Source organism: Acartia tonsa, chromosome 10 (assembly GCF_053477335.1).
Source record: "Acartia tonsa isolate MP-2025a chromosome 10, ASM5347733v1, whole genome shotgun sequence".
NCBI classification, from domain to species: domain Eukaryota; kingdom Metazoa; phylum Arthropoda; class Copepoda; order Calanoida; family Acartiidae; genus Acartia; species Acartia tonsa.
The window spans coordinates 16313281-16338260 of record NC_137269.1 but is presented as its reverse complement, the minus strand read 5'-3'; the positions used below and the strand labels follow the sequence as shown (position 1 = coordinate 16338260).

General features: G+C 30.8%; 2 protein-coding genes across 3 annotated transcripts in view; one reads left to right on the top strand and one right to left on the bottom strand.

Annotated features, from left to right (window-relative positions):
* LOC145329542 (amyloid-beta-like protein) overlaps positions 1–2293 on the bottom strand; it is a 75840-nt gene extending 73547 nt beyond the window's left edge. For both annotated transcript variants that reach the window (XM_080173812.1, XM_080173813.1), the window contains exons 1-3: positions 2005–2293; positions 1676–1705; positions 1115–1167 (exon numbers count right to left, since the gene is read on the bottom strand). In XM_080173812.1, coding sequence (XP_080029938.1) covers positions 1115–1167; positions 1676–1705; positions 2005–2140 — 219 coding nt within the window. In that variant the 5' untranslated portion in view covers positions 2141–2293. The remainder of the gene's footprint in view (positions 1–1114; positions 1168–1675; positions 1706–2004) is intronic.
* Positions 2294–5950: 3657 nt separating this feature from the next.
* The window catches only part of LOC145330455 (uncharacterized), a 92299-nt gene continuing 73269 nt past the window's right edge, over positions 5951–24980 (top strand). Inside the window, exon 1 of the mRNA XM_080175089.1 lies at positions 5951–6352. Within this exon, the coding sequence (XP_080031215.1) occupies positions 6260–6352 (93 nt within the window). The 5' untranslated portion in view covers positions 5951–6259. The remainder of the gene's footprint in view (positions 6353–24980) is intronic.

Sequence of the window (24980 nt, the reverse complement as noted above, 5' to 3'; positions counted from 1 at the left end):
AACGAAAGGACGTGCGGACAAGGACGTCCAAGCTTATAATTTTTTAAAGGAAGGGGGGGTTAAAATGGTGCGCGATGCTTGAAGAAATTTTTTTACTCCCTCTGAAATCTTTTCCTATGGATAAATTTGCCTGGGGGGGGGGGTATTACCCAATTTGAATTCTGTTGGGAGAAGTTAATACCCCCCTTCCATTACTGACTAGGGATTTCGCTTGGGGCGGGGGTAATCACCCCTTTACAACTCACCCCCTGCGTGCGGACATACCATCGACAACTACTGCTTTGTCTATTAAAAATACTATTATGAAAATTACTATAAATGAAAAAAAAAATGTTATTGGTATAGTAAAAGTAAAACGTTTGTATATTGAAAATATTTTTCATGTAGTCATTAAAAACCTTCAATAGAATATTATCCAAAGAAAAACCTAGAGGATGTCTGTCTGTTTATCTGTGCATAGGTCAAGATATCTTAAACGGCAGGAAAGACCAACAAAATTAATGGAAATACATTTTTATGAAAGTCCCACTTTTCCAATGGGACAAAGCCACTAAAGGTTAGAGCGACGCCATTAGTATTAGAAAACAGAGAGAGTAAGACAGATAGATAGATAGAGACAGACAGAGAGAGAGAGAGAGAGAGGGAGAGAGAGAGAGAGAAAGAGGGAGAGAGAGAGAGAGAGAGAGAGAAAGAGAGAGAGAGAGAGAGAGAGAGAGAGAGAGAGAGAGAGAGAGAGAGAGAGAGAGAGAGAGAGAGAGAGAGAGTAAAAGAGCCTAGAGAAAAAACTTTTTTCTATGTTTTACATAATTAGTAAATTTAACATTAGATGTATAAAAATATTCTCAAACTTTCATTAAATTAAACAAGGATGGTTACATTCTATAGTTTTATTAAACAATCAATTTAAGATAAAATATGAGAATTTAAAGTTTATGATTTAAAGTACATAATTATGAAATATAAGAACGAGAAAGGTGAAGTGTTACATAAGTGTATACATGTATTTATTTGCAGGATTTTTCATTTTTATGACACTAAAGTTAGTTTAATTTTCATTTGTAAACATTAATACTAGCGTACTCATTTAATAGCGTTGCTGCGCTATAACAAATACCTTAGTATGGGCACAGGTCGCCATGGGGTCAGTGTCGGTCAACCATATTCCTGCAGGGTTCATCACAAGTTTATAACAAGCAAAAGGGGGTTGTATTTGTATCACTTTGTTGTTTAAACCTAATAACTTATACAAATTTTTAGAATTTAATACCTTTTTAAGCTTAAAATAAATAAATTTTAAAGACCTTTTTCTTAGAGGTCCTTTTTGGGGAGTGGGACTATATATAAAAACTAGCGGCTACGCCCCTAGAGGCCTTGAATTGGAGGTGGGGGAATCAACCACCTCACTTTCAATTAATGGTTTAAACATAAAAGTTTCGTACACTTGTAGGAAGGGAATACCAATAAGCCTTACAGCGGTACCGCCTAGCGAAACTTCAAAAGTATGGTGATATTCTCATCCTAAGAAGCTCCACTATTTGTTGAAGCAGTTAGCGAGATCCTTAACGCAGAGAAAGACACTGATCCTGTTACTTTTATATAAGGATAAAAATATAATTTGTTTAAGTTGAATTTTCCAATTACAAAATATTTGCCGGTTATAAAACTGTCATTCCTGATTCTGATAAGTATTTGTTGTAGTATCTCTCTTCCTGTAGTTGGGATAATAAAATAATATAAAGTAAACATTTTAAATCGATTAAGAGGATGTGCCCCTAGCCTTTTGTTGCTTCCTATTAGAGGGAAGGAAGGGACAACCTCAACTCTCTTTATTATTTTTTAAAAAGACAAAAAATATTTTTATGGGTTGACTTTACTTCTAACTGATTAGAAAGAAAAAAAATTAATGCTATTCTTTAAATAATTATTTTGTTATATGTTAATGTTATAAAAATAACTATTTCTAATCATTTTTAAGGAAAACAAAAAGTGATTATAAGTCCCAACTTCCCTGAGTATCGCCGCAATACATAGCTACCATGGGCTCGAACCCTTTCTCATGTTTTATAGTGGTGGCCATATGAACACCTGCCATGTGGCCCACCAGTAATACTAGCGCCACTGTCTTGACGCGGATAGCCATCACAACTTTACTTCACTATCTCACAACTATCTTGATATCAAAACCTTTTTTAAAAATATCGTTTAAAACTTTTATTTGAGTCACCTACAAACACAATTTTAGAAAATTTACAACAACAGACAGACGTTGTTTGTGTGCGGACAAGAGTAAAGAGACTGGTATAAATTCAGACCTCTTGAGGCCAATATAATACGAAGGAAGGTGGAACGGAGAAATAAGGTTTTGGAGTGGTTCGGTACTCAGAGGGAAGTGGGTTAATATGGTCATACAAAATTGTAAAAAATATATTACAGAATATAGCTAAATCTATAAATATAACAAAAGTTAATGCATCTAACCATTAGAGGAAACAATTCATTTTGAAATAAGAAATATTTTACTTTTTATTTGGAAGGACATTTTCTATTTAAGAATTAACTTATGGACAATTTTAAATGAATGGTATTAAATATACTGAAAAGATTCCTTGAAAATCAGATTCATCAACACATTTTATTTAGCCTTTCAAGATGTTATAATTGATTATATATTAAAATGTATGATTATTATTTTAGTTTTTAAAATCTAATCCTTAATTTACTAATAAAAATAACAAATTATAAGGAATGGAAAATATTAAAGTTGGTTCTTATGCCAAAAATCCTATTATATGAAGTAATACGCTTTTTTTTCTCTGTAACGAAAGATTTCACTAACCACTGAGTTGATTTAGTTCTCCTTTTCAAGGAATCCTCAAATATGTCTCAGGATGGTTTTAGGCTATTTATTTCCGGATTTATGTATTGGGATGGTTTTACCCATTTTTTGCCATATCTTAGTTTTTGAAATACAGAGCCCTTAGATGCTAGGGGTGAAGCCGCTAGTCTCTAAATAAAGTAGTAAGAAATATATATGCCTAAGTTATTATATCAACATTATCTGTGACTATAATTAAAATTATTTATTTTGATAAATGATAATTTATATAATAAATTATTGGCAGGTATTATCAATTTATTGACTGTTGTGTGAGAGCACCTTGGGGTCGGACCAATGTAGGCCTTTCCCCCTCTTACATTTAGTTCTCTCTGGTTTCTCTTAATTTCTCTCTTTAATTCTTATACAGAGCGAGAAAAAATTGGACAAATATCCGGTAAAACAGATGTCTGTGTCTTGAAAGATCTCAAAAACTGTTATTTGTCTAAGTCTGAAATATTCAATAATTTTCTAAATGAAAAAGTAGAACTTCCAAAAACATTTTTTTCCATTATTATTTCATTGATATTCGAAGTGAAAAAAAATATATCAAAATTTTAAAAAAAAAACTCCTCGAGTATACATTATATAAGTCAGATATTTGTTCTATGTTTCTTTAAAGGAAGTTTGGACTTAGATTGGGTAAAGGGACAATTGGAATAACAATCTTTTTGAAATGCTAGTTTCAGGTTAGGTTAAGAAAAGTTAGAAAATACCTTCCGAGGATACAACAGGACTAGAGCCTTCCTCAAGGACTATAAACAAGTTTTAGATTAGTTAAAATAGTATGATTGGGGTTTTCATGTTTTACAGTTCGGAATAAGAGAATATACATGTTGTTTAATTTCGGTATTTTCTTTCGTAATGGGTTTATCTCTTTCTAAATGTCAGGGAGTATGGGGACATTGAGCTGTAAATTACTGGTACCCAAAGTTCTATAACAATGATTCGTTGTCTCAAAACTTTGAATACTTTTACTTAATTCTGATTGGTTTGTTAACTGGTATTTCCTACTATCTCAACCAATAATTTAAATTTATAGAAGGAGTATTCTTGTTTTTTTGTTAATTGGTATGTATATCAATTTCTTTTCATTCTCTTGTCTATTAAGATGCCTGCTCAAAGTAATTCTATTCAGCAGCTCTTTCTTTCAGAATATCGTTTCCACTCCAAATAAATTATGAAAAAGGAGACATAGAGTATAAATTAGAAAGAAGGTAGTTTTAACTAGCCAACGTTTATCATACATACACGACATTGCGGGAGGGGTAGGAAGAGGGGTGGCACAATCACTATCAATAAGAAAGGTCTTATTAATAGAGAGAGAGGCAAAAAGTAAGAGAGGCAAAAAATAGAAAGAGAGAGAAATTACCAAGAACTTTAAAGAGAAAGAGAGAAAATGAAAAAAAATAGAAGACAAACTTTTCAGCACAAAATTGCAGTCCAATAATTGTGTCTACCCATGAACATATAAAATGTCGTCGTAATTTATTTTCTATTAAAAAGTACTATTTAAAAATATTAAGATAATTGTTCTTCAGTAGCACAACAACAACAACTTAATTTTTAAAAGCGAAGCTTTTCTATAATTAGGGTCGGTCCGTCCGTACGTCCGTCCGTAACGGATAGCTTTTTTCGTTTATTTAGGCATGTTAGAATTGTCCTATCGATTTCAAATTTTGCATGGTGATTCCTTTAGTAGTTAGGTACGATTTAGAAAGCGTAGCAACTCTATAATCATTACCAAAATGTCCGTACGTCCATTTTAAACATTTTGTTTTTTTACTTTTTTAACAACAAATTTTTATGTGAAAAAGTATTGGTCAAGAGTTGGGGTTGGGTTGATAGAAAGAGATGGGAAGGTTTATGCATTTTGAGACATTACGCATAAAGAGAAGTGGGAAAGAAATTAATATAAAGGGTATGGAGGGCCTTAAACCTTTACCCACTATGGTACAGAAGCAAAGCAAAAACTTTTATCAGTTTAGCTTCTTGAAACATTTAAATTTTAAGAAATTTCTACAATATAAGAGAATATTGTATACAGTTATACCAATTCCATTATTTCAAGTGGTAAGGTTTTTTTGTCTGACGCTAAAGATTGCAATAACTACTGAACCGATTGGGTTCCAAAATTCAGTAAGCTTTTAGGCTGATTTTCTTTCAGATTTAAATATAGGATTGGTTTAAAGCTGTTTTTCTATTCCCTCTCTGCCCCTCGAAAACTAGATCACCCAGATGCTAGGGGCATAGCCACTATTATATGAAATTATAGTATTAGGAATAAAACATTTTAATTACAAATAAAAACTTGATACCTAATCATAGATAATTAATCCAATCTAACCTTAAACAATTTAGGTAAACTTGAGTGTTCAGCCCAGCTTCTTTGTTTATCAGCGAATAAATTAGGTAACAGCTCTATTCGTCTATAAATTTAAACTATCCACAGCTGCAATAAAAAAAATTGAACTACACCAAACATCAGCTATTGATTGTAATGATATCACTTTACTTACACTAAAAAAACAATTAATTAATTTAAATTGTAATATATTAAGGAGGGGAAGATAGTCACCCCCAACCCAGTGTAATTTTTCTGTCTTATTTGTAAGAAATACAAGGCCATGATGGGCTTTTAATAATGGGTGTAATAAACTCTTCTCTTTTTTTTGTAAAACTTACACATGTCTGTGTCAGTGTGTATCGCAATCATACTATAATCCTGGCGGCCGCAGGATGACAGCAAACCTTGCAATATGCACCAAAATTTACTTTTAGTCATATTAATAAAAAAGTTTAAATAACATCTGATAAATACAAGTAAATTTTGTGAAGAGGCTGAGCCATAGTGCAAAGAGTTACCAATGGGGAAATGAACTGTTGAGTAGTAATAAGTGGAAGGCAGAACAGCCGGGTAATTGGAGGACGAACACGGGTTCTCTTCAGAGTTAAGAAAGAGAGCGAGAGAGAGAGAGAGAGAGAGAGAGAGAGAGAGAGAGAGAGAGAGAGAGAGAATGAAGATACATAGATATACACTAAAGAATAGAGTCCAGTTACTGTCGTTAGGCTTAACAAGACAGCGTGTCATTAGTCCATCGCAACTAAATCGTAACAAACTAATTTTTTAAACTGTGAACATCTATATTAATTTTGTTAATTCAATGGCTAGAATTAGTCATGTGTGATATAAAAGATATTGGTTAAAATACCAATTACTCTAAATATCCTGATTTGCCTTTTTTGCAAAATGACATCAGCATGTTAAGTGAAACGGATAAAATGAGATCAAGTGTGCAAAATTTCTGTCTCAAGTAATCGGCGGATTTTGTGATTGAAAAAAATAGATGATTATTTTTCCAGTTAATTGTGAAATTTTACAAAATGAGAAAAGAAGTGTTATTATTGCTTTTATCAGTGATACAGAATGGTTACGGACGAGTTACCATGTTACAGCAGCAGTCTTGTTACTATAAGGGATTTAGAATATATTTCTTTTTAAAAGTTGATTTTTGAAATCATTTAAGTTTAATTAAAGGTATTTAAATAGGAAACGTTGAATATATTGCTATAAAAATAATTTGATGTTAGAAAAAACATTAACTAGAATCGCTCATTCTAGGGACATCTAAAACTTTTAAAAACCTACCAATTGCCAATATATAAATCTTCCCTGGCGCAAAATAAATCGATTCAGACAAAATACCTTACTACTTTACATCATAGTATTCATAGACAGGTAAAACCCCAAAAAAATTTGTATGTCGAACGGGCAGATTGTTTTAAAATACAATGTATATACATACATACCCTAATTCTATTATAGTTTTACTAAACATACTTCATACATCTAAACTATAACATGCAGTTTGCTTAATCTAATATTCTCATTTGATTATTTTTTTATCAGCATGCAATAGTTACAAAGTCAATTTGGTTTGAAGGTCACACTGGATTTTTAAAACTTGCTAAGCGTGTTTTATATGCCTTTGCTTCTATCACTTTGTGCTTGTGTTTTACCCCCTTCGTATAAAATCTTCCATTTGATCTGCTTACTCTATCTGCACTGGTTACTTTTTAGCTTATTTACCAATATACATTATACGTAACAATTTTGACAGTAAAGGTTAGAGTTAATCTGTATCATTTGCCATTTATATCATCGTATAATAATAAAATAACTAGCGGCTGCATCCCTAGAATTCCGGGATTTTGTATTTGAAGAGAGGTAGGAGGCAGAAAACAGCCTAAAACTAAAGTTTATATACAAAAAATAGAACTCAACTGAATTAGTGGTTAGCAAGATTTTAAGCAACAAACAGAAAAATCTTAATACTTTACTAATTAAGGATAAAAGCATTGTAAATGAATGTGAATAAACCTATTGAAAATGCATTTGTCACGGAATCACATATCAAATACACATGACGTTGCAAATAATAAGATGTATTGCAATAATATCCCTTTAAAATCATCATATAATAGCTGGCTATATTAGTCTTAATATTGTTATTAGAATATCCAGGGATCTTAAGGTATAAGACCATGAATGAGTAATTGAAATACATCTTTAATATGATAAACAAAATTATTTGTAGAAACGTTTAGACAATGCTAGTTTGACTTACAGTCCAATGCTCTTTCTCTTCCTTAGAATATAAAAGTAAGGTATATATAGGATTCTAGTAGTAATGTTTTAATTTATAAAGTAATGTCGACTTAATTATCAAAAAAATGCTGTTCTATGAAGCTATGTTAATAAAAATTAGACTTGACCATTTTTATGAAATATCCTATAGTTAAGGTGAATGACGTTAAACTAAAAATTCATCATTTAGAATTTAGATTGATCTCTTCAGAATTTACATGAACTGGTTATAGATAAATTATTCAATAAGAATCAAGTGATCAAAGTTTTCCCCTTCTTTGAATTTGAGAAAACTTGAAATATAATGAAGCCAAAGATTATATATTTAAATTAATACAATATGTATAGACATTGTAATTATATTACAAAGTCTGCAAATCAAAGCATACAATTGGCGCAGTCCTTGGATTTCATATAATCTTGCAGATTTTTTCATAAGTTTAAAACAGTGATGGTTTTTTATATTGTGTTTTCATGTAAGAAATAGTATTTCTTTCATCTCCTCTCTTTATAATGGGGGGGGGGGTTACTTCTTTAAAGAGGTGATTACCCTTTGGAGGATAGTGGTACCCTCCCCTAAAATAATTATAAACCGTCCCTGGAAATCTTAAGGTACAATTAGACACACACAAACACAGATAGACATCATGTTACTTTTATTTAGCGATTATAGCTCAAATGAAGAAATACATATTAAGGTTCAGTAACTCTTTGCTTACATTGCAATGTTAACCCATAGAATAGTATAGATAATAATCTAGGTTCTTCACAGGTCCTAAAATGCAGGAATTCTTGGTGATAAGACAATGGACGATAAAGATCTCGGTAACCACTGAACCGATCGGATACTACTCTTCAAAGAATATACCTACTGGTTATGTGGTTTTAGGCTATTTTGTTGGGGGGTGGGACACCCCTTACCCCCAAAAAAAACAAAAAATCCACCCGCCATTTTTTTTAAATTATTTAAAATAGTGGTGGAGTGGGGGATCTCCAGGTAATAAAATATGTAATTATACATCTTAGGGCATAGCCCCTAGAGGCAAGGGGCGAAGCCGATAGTATGTTTTAAAGTATTAACCATTCTTTCTCCTCCTTAGGTCTAATCCCAAAACATCCACAAAGTATTGCTCCCACGCATACCTTCCCCTTTCCATAATATAATCTGTTCCTTAAAAATTTGTTGATCCATGCTCTAGCACTTGCAGTGGGCATAAACCTTGGGTCAGCCTTACCACTGATTCAAACTTAAACAAACTAAATATTTAACCTAACCTTATTTATTTAACAGCAATTTTGTAATATTAGTTCTATTTCATTTTTACAAGTTAAAATGTATATAAACTTTTTTCGAGCAAAAGTAAATTCTTAAATTCCTGAGTAAGGCGAAAAGATTAGGTCAGAGCAAAAACTTTTATCAAGAAATATTATTTTACACAACTATATACATATATACAATAAATTTATGTTAGTATGTTTTTGCAACTTTTAAGGAAAAGTAGATAAAAAACCACACAATTTTGGTCTAGAAGTTTTAGAGATATTTTTTGCTTATGACTAGGATTAGTTCTTTACATTCAAATTCTCATAAAATTTGGATATTTTTGGAGCTTAAAAAAGGTATTTCCTAACTATCTAAACAAAAAGAAGCTTTCCACATAAAATTTAAAATAAATAAAACCGTTCAGCTCGACAGATGGTCATAAGGATAAGCTTTGACTAGTCATACTACCTATTTGATTTAGTTCCTACCAGCTAGGGACGCAGCCATAAGTTTGCAATAAAGTAATGACTTTTATACAATAATTAACTTGATTAGTAGCAATGATAGTAATAGAACATTAAGGCTTTACCTTTATAATTGGTTTAACCACAAATAATTAATGAGCAAATAAGTTTTTTTATTTTCATTTTTGTACTACATAAGAAAAAGAAGATGTTCATCCATCTGGATAAACATCTACTTAAAACATGTTGATTTTAACCTTTGATAACCAAAAATTTATCCTATTTATCTGATTTTTTAATACTGATTACTATTACAACAAGGTACAATGTTATAAGCAAAGTATCTCTATCAAAAAGTCCTAAAATATAAATGTCATTAAAGAGTGTCCTCCATTTAAGCCGTTTTTTGGTTAAATTTACTTAAATTTTTTGTTTAGATTTTATATATTTATATTTTGCTTATTCAGTTCTAACACTCTAAAAGTGTTGTCATCCTTGTTCTTTAAATGTTAGCTCAACTTCGCAGTAGCTTCTAGGAGCAAACCTCTAACGGTGAGTGGAAAACCTAATTTGTCTTCTGTTTTGAGTTTTACATAAAGTTACAGTCATCCTATTAGTTTTAGATTAGAAAAAAAAACATAAGTTTAGATTACACAATTAAAGAGCAAAGTTTGATTATTTAAGCAAAATTATTAGACAAATTACATTGTTCAGCTAAATAATTATTTTATTATTGAAATGGTTTTACCTAGTTTTGAAAAGTGGGAAAACATGATTAGGGGAAATTTGTCAAATATAACTTTTTTATTAGTTCCATGGATCTAGAGGGATAAAACAATCGCCGATAAATTTGTATACACCCCCAATTATGATATATAAAATTACCCCTTCTATAGATCACAATCAGTGGTTGAAACGTTTCGACACTCAACTTAATGAACCAACCAATCAAAATAGTATAATAAAAAGCCCAATGACACCTTCCTGCCTGATTAGTTCAGTAAAAAAAGTTTAGAACTTAAACCAAAAGGCAAAAAAAAAAAAAAATTATTAATCATATTGTGCCTAGGTATTTTGTAAAAAGTTGGAAAATTAAAAGGCGCCGTTTTAAATTTTATAGTGGGCCTCTTCCAACCCATTATTTGTTTGCATATACGTTTTATTTAAATCATAAATGATCCTACAGAATTGTAAATCTATGTGATGTATGAGCCAAGGCATTCCACATATTCGTTTAAGTCTTGACAGTGAAATATATAGTAGTATTAACATTAAAATAAGAATTAGTTGTAAGAGAATTTATTTTAGATAAATACGATTAAAACAGACTAGAAGTTATTCTAAACTAAAGAAATAAAATAAATCACAATAGAATACTTTTATGGCTTCGTTAATAAATAGTTCTATAAATAAATTTGGTAAAAAGCACAAAGCCTTGATATTTATCTGGACAAACAAAAATCTTAGCAGGGTTTTGAAGTGATAAGTCTATGGACGAGTACCTACTTTAACAACTTCAAAGGAAAACATTTCTTACAATACATATGAATAATTATTAGAGCCTTGTTTGGTCACAGCATTACAAGGCAGCTGCTAGCTAGCTTTATTATTTTTTATGCACAAATTAAACTTTGTGATTAGGTTGTAGAGTAGCAGCACTCTAGATATTGAATAACTGATGTTGTGACGTACAGACCAAAAAACAAAAATTCTTTGCTTGTTATAAATATTTGAATATAAGATCTTACAAAAATCAGAGGATTGACATAATAATATCAAAATTTTGAAAGCAGGTTATTTATCAATCTTTTCCATCTTTAGATTTAGTCAGGGAAGCAGGGATAGGGTCAATAGATGATAATTGAATAGCATCCCACAAAATCCAACTTTCAAGTTTTATCAAATTTTGGAGTAAAAGAAATAATGTGAATTTATTAAACAGGCATTGTCTTATTACTCTAATGGATGTAGTTGGAAAAATCTTTCAAAATATAAAATTAGAGTTAAACTTTAGAGTCAACTATGATAAATCTTAGGTTGAAATATGAACGATTATTTCATTAATACTAACAAATTTATTGCAACGTATTTAGTTAGGTTTGTAGTAGAACTTTTAAGGCAATACATTAAGTCGGACTAAATTTAAATGTAGAGGGTTTTTATAAGAAAATAACAAATATAGATTAATAAAGTCAACGTGAAGCATTAAAATTGTATCTAAAACAATTCTTTTTAGTTTGATAAACATAGGTTTCTTTGTAATAAAACGTACAATATAATTTAAACTCAAAAAATGTTTTGAAATAATCGAAAATTCATAAATCTTCTACATGTAAGTTTGATATTTTGGTTTATTTGTATGTATGTTTGTATATAGGGAAACTTTATATTTCTGCACATTGAAAATATTTGAAGCAAAATACTAAACATATTTTAAGAGTTCTAGTAGTTTAGAATAAAATTGTGAACAATTATGTCCATTTTTTGTAGAATCATTATATTTAAATTCTGTATCAGATATAAAAAATATAGAAATAGAAATAAATGGCTTTAAATTAAATATAGAACTTTATGAAAATGTCATATGCAAAATTTTTCTTTACCTGATTAAGTTTTCTATAAAAAAGTATACTGTGCTTACAAAATAAACAAGTTAAGAATCTTTTATTTATTACTAATGGTGTATATGTCTTTTTATTGCACTTAATAGCTATCCTTCCTTAATAGCATCCAACTTTTTCTTCTTCCAAATAAATTGCTCATATTGTTACAAGTGTGTTTTTATACTAATGTACGTGAATTAAGATTTAAAATATAAAATTTAAAAAGAAAACAAGGATGACAACATCCATAGGTAGCGAAGCTCAAAATTTATTGATAGACATCAGGAAAAAAATAATCTTTTCAGTATGTTAAAAAGACACAAATTAAATAAATCATGAAACCTTTTAAAAATGTATAATATCTTTTGAAGCATTAAGCTAAGAAGAAAAACATGAAATCTAGGAATCGATCTAGCTCCCCAACCAATAGCAAGTCTTTAATAAACTTGGTGAAAATATGTATAATGTTGACTTAATTAATCCCTAAAAATTCCAGCTGTTTATCTTGAACAGGAGTCGAAAAAATCATGAAAACTTGAAAAACTAGGAATCGATCTAGCACCCCAACCAATTATCATATCTTTATAAAAAGGTGTAGAATGTTGACTTAATTAATCCCTAAGAATTCCAGCCGTTTATCTTGAACAGGAGTTGAGATAATCATGAAAACTTGAAAACTAGGAATCGATCTAGCACCCCAATCAATATACAAATCTTAATGAAACTTAGTAAAATTATGTAAGATGCAAATTTACTTAATCTTTGAAAATTTCAGTTGTCTGTCTTGAAAAGGAGTCGAGAAAGTTATAAAAACAAAAAAATCTAGGAATCGATCTAGCACCCCAATTAACATACAGATGGACAAAACAATGTATATATTAGATGCGCATATGTCATGGGAATCTTCACTAAAAATTTTAGCTGTCTATCTTTAATAGGAGCCGAGAAAATCACGTTTCCCCCACTTTGTCTCAGACAGACGGACAGACGAACAGACGGACGGACGGACGGACGGACATTTCGAACTATAGAGTAGCTTCGTTACTAAAAAAATTACTATAATTTCGTTACTTTAATGAAATATTAACAATGCTGTTTCCTTATAAAGCCTCATATTTAGAATTCTCGGCAACTTTTCATAATGTTGGGTCTAGAGTCATTTAATATTATAGTATCACAGCCAATATCACGTCCTATATGATAAAATATTAGACTGTAACAGCTGGATGTTAGTTGGAAGTTACAGTTCTGGTTGTGTGACCTGATTCCTTTCCAATTCAGTTTAGAACAGACAAAAGGAATTTAGATTCAAGTAAAAATAAATGATTAACTCAATGGTTTATTTAAATTAGCCTCTCGTTGGGTTCACCAATAACTTAAATAAAAATAAAACAATAACTTTGCCCCTACAGTTTACAATTTAAAATAGGTATAAAATCTTCTGCCTCTTTTTGCTCATTGTATTATAAAGATTATTATAAATTTGTTTTGAATTATTTTGATAGTTTTAAAACACATTAAGTTATGACTTGGTTTAATTATTTTCTTTGAAATTGAAGAGTAAATAGGCCTTATGAGAGTAGGGATGTAGTACTGAAGTAAAACTGTCCAGTTTCTTAGAATTTTAAGCACAATTATTACAGCAAAGTTCCAAACTATTCTGTACATATTTTTGTTGGTGATTTTATGCTATTTAACATTTTTTGAAATCTTTAAAGGCTGTGCCAAGTTAAACATTTGTTTGAAAATGCACTTATTTTGCAACCAAAATCAGTTTTTAAAAGAAATATCCAACCTTGCTGTTTTTTTGTAAAAAAAAAATATTCAATGGCCAATTGTAATTACACTGGTACTCAAAGTCTAGTAAATACCCATTTTCATTGGTTGGCTTCAAATCTTATATTGATTTAATAGAATATGTTAGCCATCAAATCCGCCATCAGCATCGCATTATAAAGGTAACAAATATGAAACATATCACTAAACTTATGACACTTCATATAATAACCGAAACTATTTGTATTTTTAAGTTTTAAAACTGGAAACCTGCTCTTTGTGATTCTGAATTGCTTTGCCTAATCAACTCAATACCTGAAAATGGACAAACATCAACATTTTTTAGATAATCCTGTTTCCAAATATCTAAGACTGTGGCTTTACATTTAGCTTATCTGCTCGTTGTCGGTTATGAGTTGGTCTCGAATATCGGCTAAAATGTTTTATAATTAAAGACAGTTAAAATGATTCCTACTGTTACTATATAATGTGCTTGAAATACATAGGATGGGGCATGTCTTGGCCAAAAAAAGGCGAAACTAAATTTATAACCATTAAAACTAGGAATTTCAAACAAAGACATCCTATTTTCAAGGACGTCCAAGTTTTTTTTCATGTAATAAGTAAATAAGTGACTTGTTGTTATTGTTATTTACAAAGATAAACAATAAGGAATATAAGATGGTAATCTTTTTATTTTCAAGGAAGCTTATTTTTGTGTTCATATAATCTACTATTTTCTGAATATTTGTTCCTATCTCTCATTACTTCAATATTTTTCATAACTGCATTGCAGTAAATGTAATTTTTACATGGTATAGGGACAAGTAAAGCTTTCCTGTAAAATACTGTCGTGTCGGATATGATAATCTGTTATTTAAACTAGTATGGTCTTTTACAAATCCCCTTGACTGATTGAGTTTTTCCTTTCAGGAAAGCTTCACATATATCTCTAACAAGTTTTAATCTATTTCTGTATGCTATTAAAGATGCCTCTAAAAGCTAGGGGCGCAGCTGTTATTGTAAGGATAACTGGAGAAAAAAAACCTTAAATTTTAAGACCAAAATAGTTTTAATTTTTTCATTGAAGAAACGTATTTTGCAGATGAAAGCAGCATTTGATTTGTGTTTTATTCCAACATATATGTGCCTCAATATGGAGAACTGCTATTTATAACACTGAAATATATCCTTTTAAGAAAGTTCTCGTTTGATAGGTAACCTTATGTTTCTATAGTATTATGTAGAATTAATTTATTCTAAATAATTGAGAGTAGAGGCACAACTAATAATAGTTTGCTAACATTGCTGTTCTGGTTTTAAACACATTAAAGGAACATTTACTTCTTATATTAAGTGCATAAGAATTATGGACATTTTGACTCTAAATTATGGAAGGATTTAGTTTGATTTATTCATTCTTTTCTAGCGCTAAAAAATATTTTCAGTTAATTGATGTCAGTTTTTTTTCATTGTCTTTCTTGTTTAAAAATGGATTACAGAATATTTAGACTGTAGCCCTACCTACTACCATCTAGTTCTCAAAGCCTAGAAAAGCACCCGATATGGGACACCAATATTGCATGCCTGGGCCTGTAAACAAGCTTAGCCAATTATTTTGCTTGGCTATTTTCTGGACAAAAGTTGTAAAAATAAAATGACTGATTGCCTATTTGGAGATACTACTTACCCTTTTGTCAACCTAGCTATTATGATTGCCTATTTGGAGACTCCACTTACCCTATTGCCAACCTAGCTATTATGATTGCCTATTTGGAGACTCTACTTACCCTATTGTCAACCTAGCTATTATGATTGCCTATTTGGAGACTCTACTTACCCTATTGTCAACCTAGCTATTATGATTGCCTATTTGGAGACACTACTTACCCTATTGTCAACCTAGTTATTATGATTGCCTATTTGGAGACACTACTTACCCTATTGTCAACCTAGCTATTATGATTGCCTATTTGGAGACACTACTTACCCTATTTTCAACCTAGCTATTAAGAGGTAGAATAATAGGCCTGACTTTCTGATTATGGGATAATGCCTTTAAACCTTTTCAGCACACATAAATGTCATAAGTTTTGAATCTAAAGTGCAATGCAAAATACGGGATAAAGGGATGGGTAACTAGACTAAAAAACAAACTTTTTTAAAATCTAAAATAAATAAAGAATATTTGTTTGATTATTCGACTTTAATTGTATCAGAAATAGGATTATTTTGGGCTTAGTTTATTTATAAGAAAACACTCAAATAACCTTTAAAATACACCAGTTCATGTTAGTGCTAATTATGGATATGATTGTCCTTGTATAAGTCTATATGCCTGTCTATTTATGTCTTGAAACATATCAAACTGGATGAATATTTAGGTCAAAATGTAATTTCTATGCTTCTATAGAACACATTTACATTCAAATATCATTTTGAATAATCTTTTTTTCAGGATGAAAAAACTAAATTAATGAAAACTCTCAACAGATCTAGTTCTGTTTATGGCTTTTGTTATATAAAAAATAGCCTGAAACCAACTTATGGCAGTAAAGAAGATAATCTGAAAAAGTACTATACCATTGAACCTACATTTTGGAAAACTTTTGCTTTACATAAAAAATCCTTGCTGTTTCATATGTTAGTATATTGTCAAATGCTATTCTAAATTCAAACTGCTACAAATTAAATATAAAAAAACCACAAAACAAAAAGTTTAGAACTATTTTTATACATGAATATTGAGATAAATATGTTTTAATTATGTGTATGTGCTTCGCCCCTAGACAGAGGCTAAGCTTAAAGAGAAGTGGGAAATACCCTCTCAAAATAATACAATGCTTAAAAAATCAGCACTTTATACATTTTCTACTTTTGGTATAACCGAAAGGGAAATTTCCAGGAAATCAAGCAGTTGGTGAGATCTTAAGCTTCGTCCGAAAAGAATGACTGACAGATAAAGATTTTATTTACTAATATATCATTTTATAAGTAGCATTGAAGTACTCTGCTCTTGCTGACTAAAGAGTTTTGTCGTAAGACCACTTTCTAAAAGTGGGATATTATTACCATCCACATTTTCATTTCATACTTTATTTTTTTTTTAAGGGTCTTTCTCTGAATTGCTTATTTTCGTTGAGGATTTTAAAATTTTAGTTGAGAAGGTTTTTTATATATTTTGCAAAAAGTGATTTTATCACTAAATGTAAAAAAAATGTTTCTTGAACTTTGGAATGGATTTGTAAGGTTACGCTTTCATTGATCAAGGATTATAACAAGTACTTATTATCAAGGGTTCTTAATCCCCCAAACAATTACAAACAAGGATGAGAATTATCAAAAAGAAATAGCAAAATGAAATGTATTCTTATTTATTTGTATAACTTTTTAGTAGTGCTGCTACTCTATGACTAGAGTATGTGTATAATAATCTAGAACTACTTACATTGGTTGTCTGTACACTTTGCTTTGTAGGGAAACATTTGGGTATAGTCCCTTTCGTGTTAACGTCTTTTAAGGGGCGTTTCGTCGTATTTTCATTGTAGCCTTTGATTATTTTAGGTTAGTTTAGGTGATTGTCCCGCAGTGTTAGGCAATTCGCCCCGGAGGGTTAGAGCCCCCCGCAGGGGCTAGAAATAGAGTAAAAGCTACTGTGAAAATACGACGAAACGCCCCTTAAGAGGAGTTGCCACGAAAGGGACTATACCCATTCATTTACTTTTGTTTATGATATTTTTTCTACAATATCAGATTATTTCATTTTTATAAAAAAAATTACACTTTAGATTCAAGTACATACAAGAAATAACAGGAATATTAGAGAAATTTCAACGTTTTAAAGATAATTTATGTCACAAATGATACTCTGATATGTATAAATCAGGGAAGTAATGTTTCTTTGGGTGCATTTATTATGCTGAATCAGATTATTATGAATAAAACAGCATCTCTATTTTCAGGAATTTTAGGATATGATAATTTGGCTAGAAAAACTACATTTATATAAAATTATTATAACGTTAACATTCAAAAAGATTTATCGTAAAAATTATTCAACAATTAAATTTTTTCGCTCTGTGTTAATTTAAACATTAAGTGGACTTGTTATTGTTTCGCTACTGAAGGAAATAATTATGTAAGAATATAATAATTATTTTTGCTTATACAGGGTGCGCCACATAAAACCGGACTTTTTCTAATTTGTGAACAAATGAACATAAAATCGCCGATTTTAAAGATTTTATTAAATTTTAAAAACTAGGAAGCTTACTAGGTATATGACTATTAGATCATTCAATGAAATCGCCTTCAGGATCAATCACCGCCTCTACCCGCCTCCTCAACCGCCGCCACGCCCAGGTTAAAATGAACCTGTCCAAGCTGGCGAAGTTTTCCTTGATAGTGGCAATAAGGGAGGTCTTTGTAGTATGGGCACGTCTATTGGTGCATGCTTCAAAGTAGCTCCAGGCCCAAAAGTCCATTGAATTAAGATCAGGCTGCTGGAAGGCCCCATTCCCTAAGAAAAATGAGTAACCGCAGGATCCAAATTCACCCAACTTTCAAGCTGCCCTTCAACACGGCCGCTCTTATTTGGGCCACAGTTGAGCTAGAACGACGTTCTATACCTTTTTGGAAATGGCATGAAGATTCAGCCAGGGTTGACAGTGCAATCTATAGTCTAAAATGAGTTTTTAAGTTCCATATGGGTATTTAACGTCAAGAATCAAGAAATTTTCACGATTTTTGACATTTTTGACATCTTTAAATCTGCCATGTTTCACTTTGCCGGAGTACTACAGCCAAGCCATTTGAGATAGAGAGCTCTAGTCTTTTTTATTGTCTTACTTGTGTATCTAACAGTATCCCCAGCAAGTTACATAACTTTACCTCATCTACTGATGGGCTGAGGTCCGATTTAGTGGGCCATAGTCGAGAATCTAGATACTACCACCAGCGCATTTCGAATCTGCCTTGTTGAACATAAGAGCGGCCAGCTCGGAGTACGAGCCCATCTTCGTCCAAAGATTTTTTTGTTCTTTTAAGTCATTACCTAAGGTTTTTATAGTGGGGTCAAACGTCCTGATTGGTCAAGTAGTTTTGACACTATGGCCGTTTTAAAAAAGTCCGGTTTTATGTGGCGCACCCTGTACATATCCCTAATTCCCTGATCATTTACAGCTGGTTGGCAACCGTAAACAATTAATCATATTACATTTACACTATTTGACTTTACTGTTATATACTTTTATACCAATCTGTTGAGTGTAGGAAGGGAGGGAACTGTAATTTATAGTTGTATAAAAAACGTTCTCTAATTCGTTGACTTAAGAATTAAACTTACAAGGAATATAAATAAATTCATTATCCATTGTCTTATCTCTTTAGAACCCTAGTCGAGTTGGATACCTATTGCTTTAAAGCCTTATAAAAAAATGACGCCATATAATTCAAATTTCCAATGGCAGACCAATATACATTTTAATTGACAAGTATGACGTCATTTTGTATAGGCACTATAAAAAGCTTTTGGCACATAATTTATTTAACTTTCTTTATAAATATTTATAATTTGCACAAATAAGGAAAGTCTTTGTGTGATTACAAATAGAGGTATGAAGATAAGATTTGGTATATAATATGATTAATTTTCTATAGATATTCATATTCAATATATTTGTAGTTGCAGTATTAATACCTACACTGTTACATATATACCAAGGTTACAAATAATCATAGATGCGTATATGTTAATGTTAATTTGTAGAAAAGTTTCGTAACTAGAAACACGTAATGTATGTTTAGTAATTTCAAAACAAACTTGTTATGATTTTAATTTAAATGGCTTCCTCTTGCAAATTTATACAATTATATTACAAATATTATAATAAAATTATTGATTTACTGAAACTGTAAAAAAAAGTTTTACTTCCAGCATTTTTAGAGATATAAAGCAATAAATAAACTAATAATACTAAGAAACATACATATTCTTCCTTGCTAGAAGGAAAGTAAACGATTTGCATTTAGTGATTTTTAGACAATACCTACCAAAATTTACTTTTACTTTCAAGAATGTATTCATAAAATTATTTTGACTCCTTTTTCTGTCGTTATTATTGCTTTTCATGGGCATAATTGTTCTGGATCTTCTATAAGTGAGTAGACAATAAAAGTAATACTATGAATAAAGATATACATTTTGTTTTGTATTCATATTGGATGTTTACTCGTAATTGTCTTCGATTTAGGCGCGGACAAGGGGATGATTTTTTCAAAAAAAAAGTTTCACAAAGTATACAAAGGTTTGTTAAAGTAACAAAATTATTTGTTTATCAAATGGTTCTGTCGTTTGCGAGATATTTTTCAAAGGGAAAAATATATAGATTGGGGAGGGGGGGGGGGAAATACATATGAAGAATACACTCATAAAGAAAGACAATCAATGAAACAAACAGACGTCCTACTACTTTAAATCAAGCGATACACTTAATTTCCAGGTACCTATACATGACAAACAATAAAAAAACTTTTTGTCATCCCAGAGTTTTAGTATTCACAACTTGTATTTGCTTTGCACAAGAATAGGTATTGGTATTTATGGAGGAAGGGACAGGTAGTGTTATTAATTTTTATCCGAATACTACTGTACCGATTGAATTCTCCATTTTAAGGAAGGTTCTTCTAGGTCTCTTGGCAGTTTTAGGCTATTTAATTTTTATATCTAGGTTTGGTTTATGGATATTTTTCTACTTGTCTTACTCTTTCAATTAGAGAGCTTCTACATGCTAGGAACGCAGCCGCTAGTTCTTTAAAATAGGATAAATACTAGTTTTTAGAAAGTCGAGGTTTTAACCCCCAAATAAACCTATCAATATTAATTATCTGGTTTAGGAGATATGGTCAAACTGCATAAAAAGCTACCTTAGTGTATAAAAATTAATACATTAAGGAAATAAAAGTAAAATATGATGCTATCACATTAAGTCGTTGAAATAATCTAAGCATAAACAATTTGAATATTACATTCTCCTTGATTAAGATTATATTGAGAATATTAAACCCTATTCAAATATTTATAAATGCAATGCACACAATTATGCGACAATTATACATTCATATTCATACTTACATTTAAGAGTAACAGGATGTTTGTCTGTTTGTGTGTAATGAAGAATCTCGCTATCCGATTCCGATGAACAAATATGGTGCTCCTTTACAGTAAAGATTCTTATAGGTCTAGGGAAGGTTTATATATAATTTTGGGGTGGTTACTCTACCAACCTCCCCAAAAGAAATAGCCTCTTGAAAAGTTATCACTACATATATTTTTTTATCCCCATTTCTTTTAGAAACTAAAATGGGTCTTAAGATGTCTCTAGCGGCGTAGTTGCTTGTATATAATAAAATATTTAAAAGTGTTTACATCCGTTTGTGTCTCTTTTCACTCGTAACTGAAAACGTTAAAAGTTTTACCTTCTGCTGCTATGTTAGATGCGCGACTTGAATATCAATTGTAAGGGAAATTCCATAGCCCAAACACAGATGCAACAAATTGCCATAAACAGTTGGGACCTCCAGACAAAGGTCGTGCAAACATAGAATAGGTTTTTTTAAATTTTAGACATATCGTTTCTGTTAAAATTTATAGAAAAAGTTTTGAAAGTTTGTATCATTGGTAAGACTGATGGAGTCTAATAATATGAAATATTGCTTCTCATTCTTCAAACTTCAGCGCTTTAGTAGATGTTTCATGTACAAATTATGAAGTTTTAGCAAAATAATAAGATAAGCTTTAATTATTAGAATCATCCCATTTTTTGGTTTTGAAATATTAATTCCTAGGTTTCACAAAAGTATTTGCATTACTTTCAACATTTTAAGAAAAAAAATATGTTCAGACTTTTTCTTTTGAAAAAGCCTTGTTAATATAAAATTATTGTTGTTTTTCTTGTTAAGAGACAGAAAGATCAAATAGAACAGCTATTCTTTATCTTTAATGGTCAACAAAAGAGGATTTTTTGGTAGAAATATAGGGGCAAAGGGATAAATAAAACGGACGTTTTGTATTTATATATAATTGTTTTCGACTATATTGCATTAGATAAAAGTTTAGGGTTCTTCTATATTTATTTTTTCTTATGAAAGTACCGTAGGATACCTATAATTATTTTTACTATTTATGATATAACCTGAAAAGCAGAGCTTAATCGGTCGGTCCAGTGGTTGGCTAGATGGACAATCAGACATTATTTAACTTTTTTTGTCTTTACAAGAGCATGTCTACATAGGTCTTAAATCCCTAAAACAAAAGGGATCATTGGATTTTGATTTTCAACATCCTTTTTACTTTTATTGACAGGCTTTGGACTTTTATTTCTATATTTTTGACATTCAACTATACCTAGTGCTAAATAAAATCTATCGATCACCTTAAAAACCACAGGGGAATTGATTTCTTCTTCTTTTATATTGGCCTAACCATTTATTTGAAAAAATTTCGTTAAAATTTGAAAGCTTAGTAACGAAGTGGATTCTTAAAAAAAAAGTTAGGCTGGCTACTCGCTGGTGAGGCAAAATTATTTTTGTGAAAAATCCTCCAAAATCGAATAAAAAAATTTACAAAAATTAAAATAATTCTTAAAAGGGTTATTAACATATGATTTTGTTTAATTTTTGTAGATTTTTGATGTGCTTTTGGATGATTTTTCACAAAAATAATTTTGCCTCACTATTGAGTAGCGAGTCTATAATTTCTTAAGAATCCACATCAGCTTGAGTCGAAAGAAAACAATACTTTTGTCTGCTAGAAATGTTCCTTCTTAGATTTGACGAAAAAAAGGGTTCAGAATATGCTTCTATTCTTCTATTTCTATTATATAATAGGATAAAATTAAGGTTAAAACTTAAGTAACTATTAAATGATCTTTCTTCTTAGCAAATAAATCTATTTAACTATTTCTACCCTCAATCTGTAATATCAACCCCTAACGGTTGGAGGATGGGCAGGGAAGTGGCACTTGCCCCCCCCCCACTGTTTTTTTCTATCCCATTTTCTGTGTATAAAAGGTAGAGGGCTATAACTGAGTGACTTTCGAAATAGTGGCGGGCACAGGATGCCAGCAAATCTGGTAAGGTTATTCAGGTAAAAATACTTTTTTTTTACTTAAACAAAGCCTTTAATGTTATCTAATACTAAAATATCCTTTAGTTGTACATCCTCATAATAATGTAATATAGGTGTTCAAGTCGATTTCAGGTTCCAGATAAAATCCTGCAAGTCCTGAACCTCCAGGTCTCCAGAAATCTTTAAACGGTTCCTGTGACCACAAATTTTTACTTGAAGATTTCAAATTTTAAATTTTTTTCTTTATTTTCATGACATATTACAATTTCATAAAATTCGTTGCCGTTTACCTGCCAACCGTTGGTTTGCGGCTGGCAGCTGCCAAGTAATGCTGCCACCGCCAAAATTTATGTTATGAGATTTCTAATAAAGATAAACATATTCAGAAAAAATTGTTCTTCTAGCTTAAATAATAAGAAAATTACAGCCATTTAAGATAAAAAAAAACAGCGATTTTTGTTGTAAAATATAAAAAAATTTATTGCCGGATATCCGGCCGGATAGTTTCAATATCCGGTATCCGGCCGGATATTGAAAATGGCCGGATATCCGGCCACACCGGATATCCGGCCCAACCCTAACATTTACCTAACCTAACCTAAAATAACCTATCAAAAGCTACTGTGAAAATATTATGAAACTCGCTAATTCGTTTTCCTACAATGATCCAAGTAACATTATTTTACATGACACAAGGTTTAATAAGATGAAAAAAGAAAAAAAGTGTTTTTATTTCACATAAAAAACGTAAATAAAACTTTCCCATCTTATAATAGAGTTTCTTAAAATGCTGCACATCTATCAAAATCGTGATTTTTAGTTATTGTCCATAGGTGTGCAAATAGTTCAAGGGTTGAGGGGATGCCCCACCCCCCCTCCCTCCAGGAAAAGTTTAGTTGCATTAACTTCCATCTTAACCTAGAAACTTATTTAAATTGTTGTTCTATTTGAATTTAAATTGTTTTTAGGCTATTAACAATCTATGTTTCTGTTAATCTATTATGGACCCAAAAGAATATTCTTGAAAATTCAATTATGTTTTTGCTTTAGATAGAAGAGAGTCTCTCAACTTTATATTTTTACAAAACAGTCATTTACAGTTTACCTCAATAGTCGACTAAAGGATATTGCAATGAAATATAATTCAAGTAGAAATTAATTAGATATAATTAAAACAATAACTGATATCAGTAATAGTTATTTAGTTATTAGTGCAACTAACACAATACTTTCGAGTCTAGACAGAGTAAAGTCTGTGTCAATAATCATTGTAGAGGATAAATTGTGATTAAGGTTTTACTGAATAAAGAGAAAATGTATCCTGAAACTGACGGCAGGACTTTCTTATATCATAGAATAGCTTTGCTATGCTTGTAATGACATTTTTTGTAGAAACACTTTTGTCCAACTTTTCATATTTTTGCTTAAACTTGAAGATCCATCCTTTAATTCATGCTTTTGTGAAGCATGCATAGTTTTATGCATCTTTTAAAATACTTAAAAATTCTTTCCTGTCTCTTAAAACCAGAGATGTATGGTTGTGTAGGTTTCTCTTCAATTTACTCGCTCTATTTCCTCTTCCCTGTATATTTTTTTCATAAAACTTTTGCTTACACCCGTAGCATCTAGTGACTAAACCCCTGTAAATAGTGGGTTTAATGTTTACCCTACATTTATTTTCACGGAAATTTTTTCTTGGATACAATTTTCTCGTATTCATTTGAATCCGGTGGATAGGAACCGGTTCTCATGAATACGAAAAAACTATGTCTAGCATCGTATTATATCCAGTTTTCTACGAATATAGAAATGTACAATCATAAGATTAAAACCAGTTTTTTTAGCCGGTGCCTTCGGCACCACGGGGCTAAAAAACTAGTTTTAATCTTATAATTGTACGTTCTATATCCGCGGAAAGCCGTTTATAATACGATACGAGAAATAACTATTCTAAAATGAATAGTTTGCCTGCCGAAAATAAGCTAATATATATGAAACGTTTACAAGATTTTATTGGACACACCCTACTACTCTTTATGAAAGTATAAAAAGTTTAAAGCTTTTAGGCTCACTTGCAGTATATGAAAAAGATATTCCCACCTTAGTTTAAAAGTTTATTTTCAGCCACAAACTTGAAGAAAGTTTTTATCTGACTTTACAAACTAAAATACAGCACAAATGTAAATTTTATACATGTACACATATTTCCTAGGATAATACTTT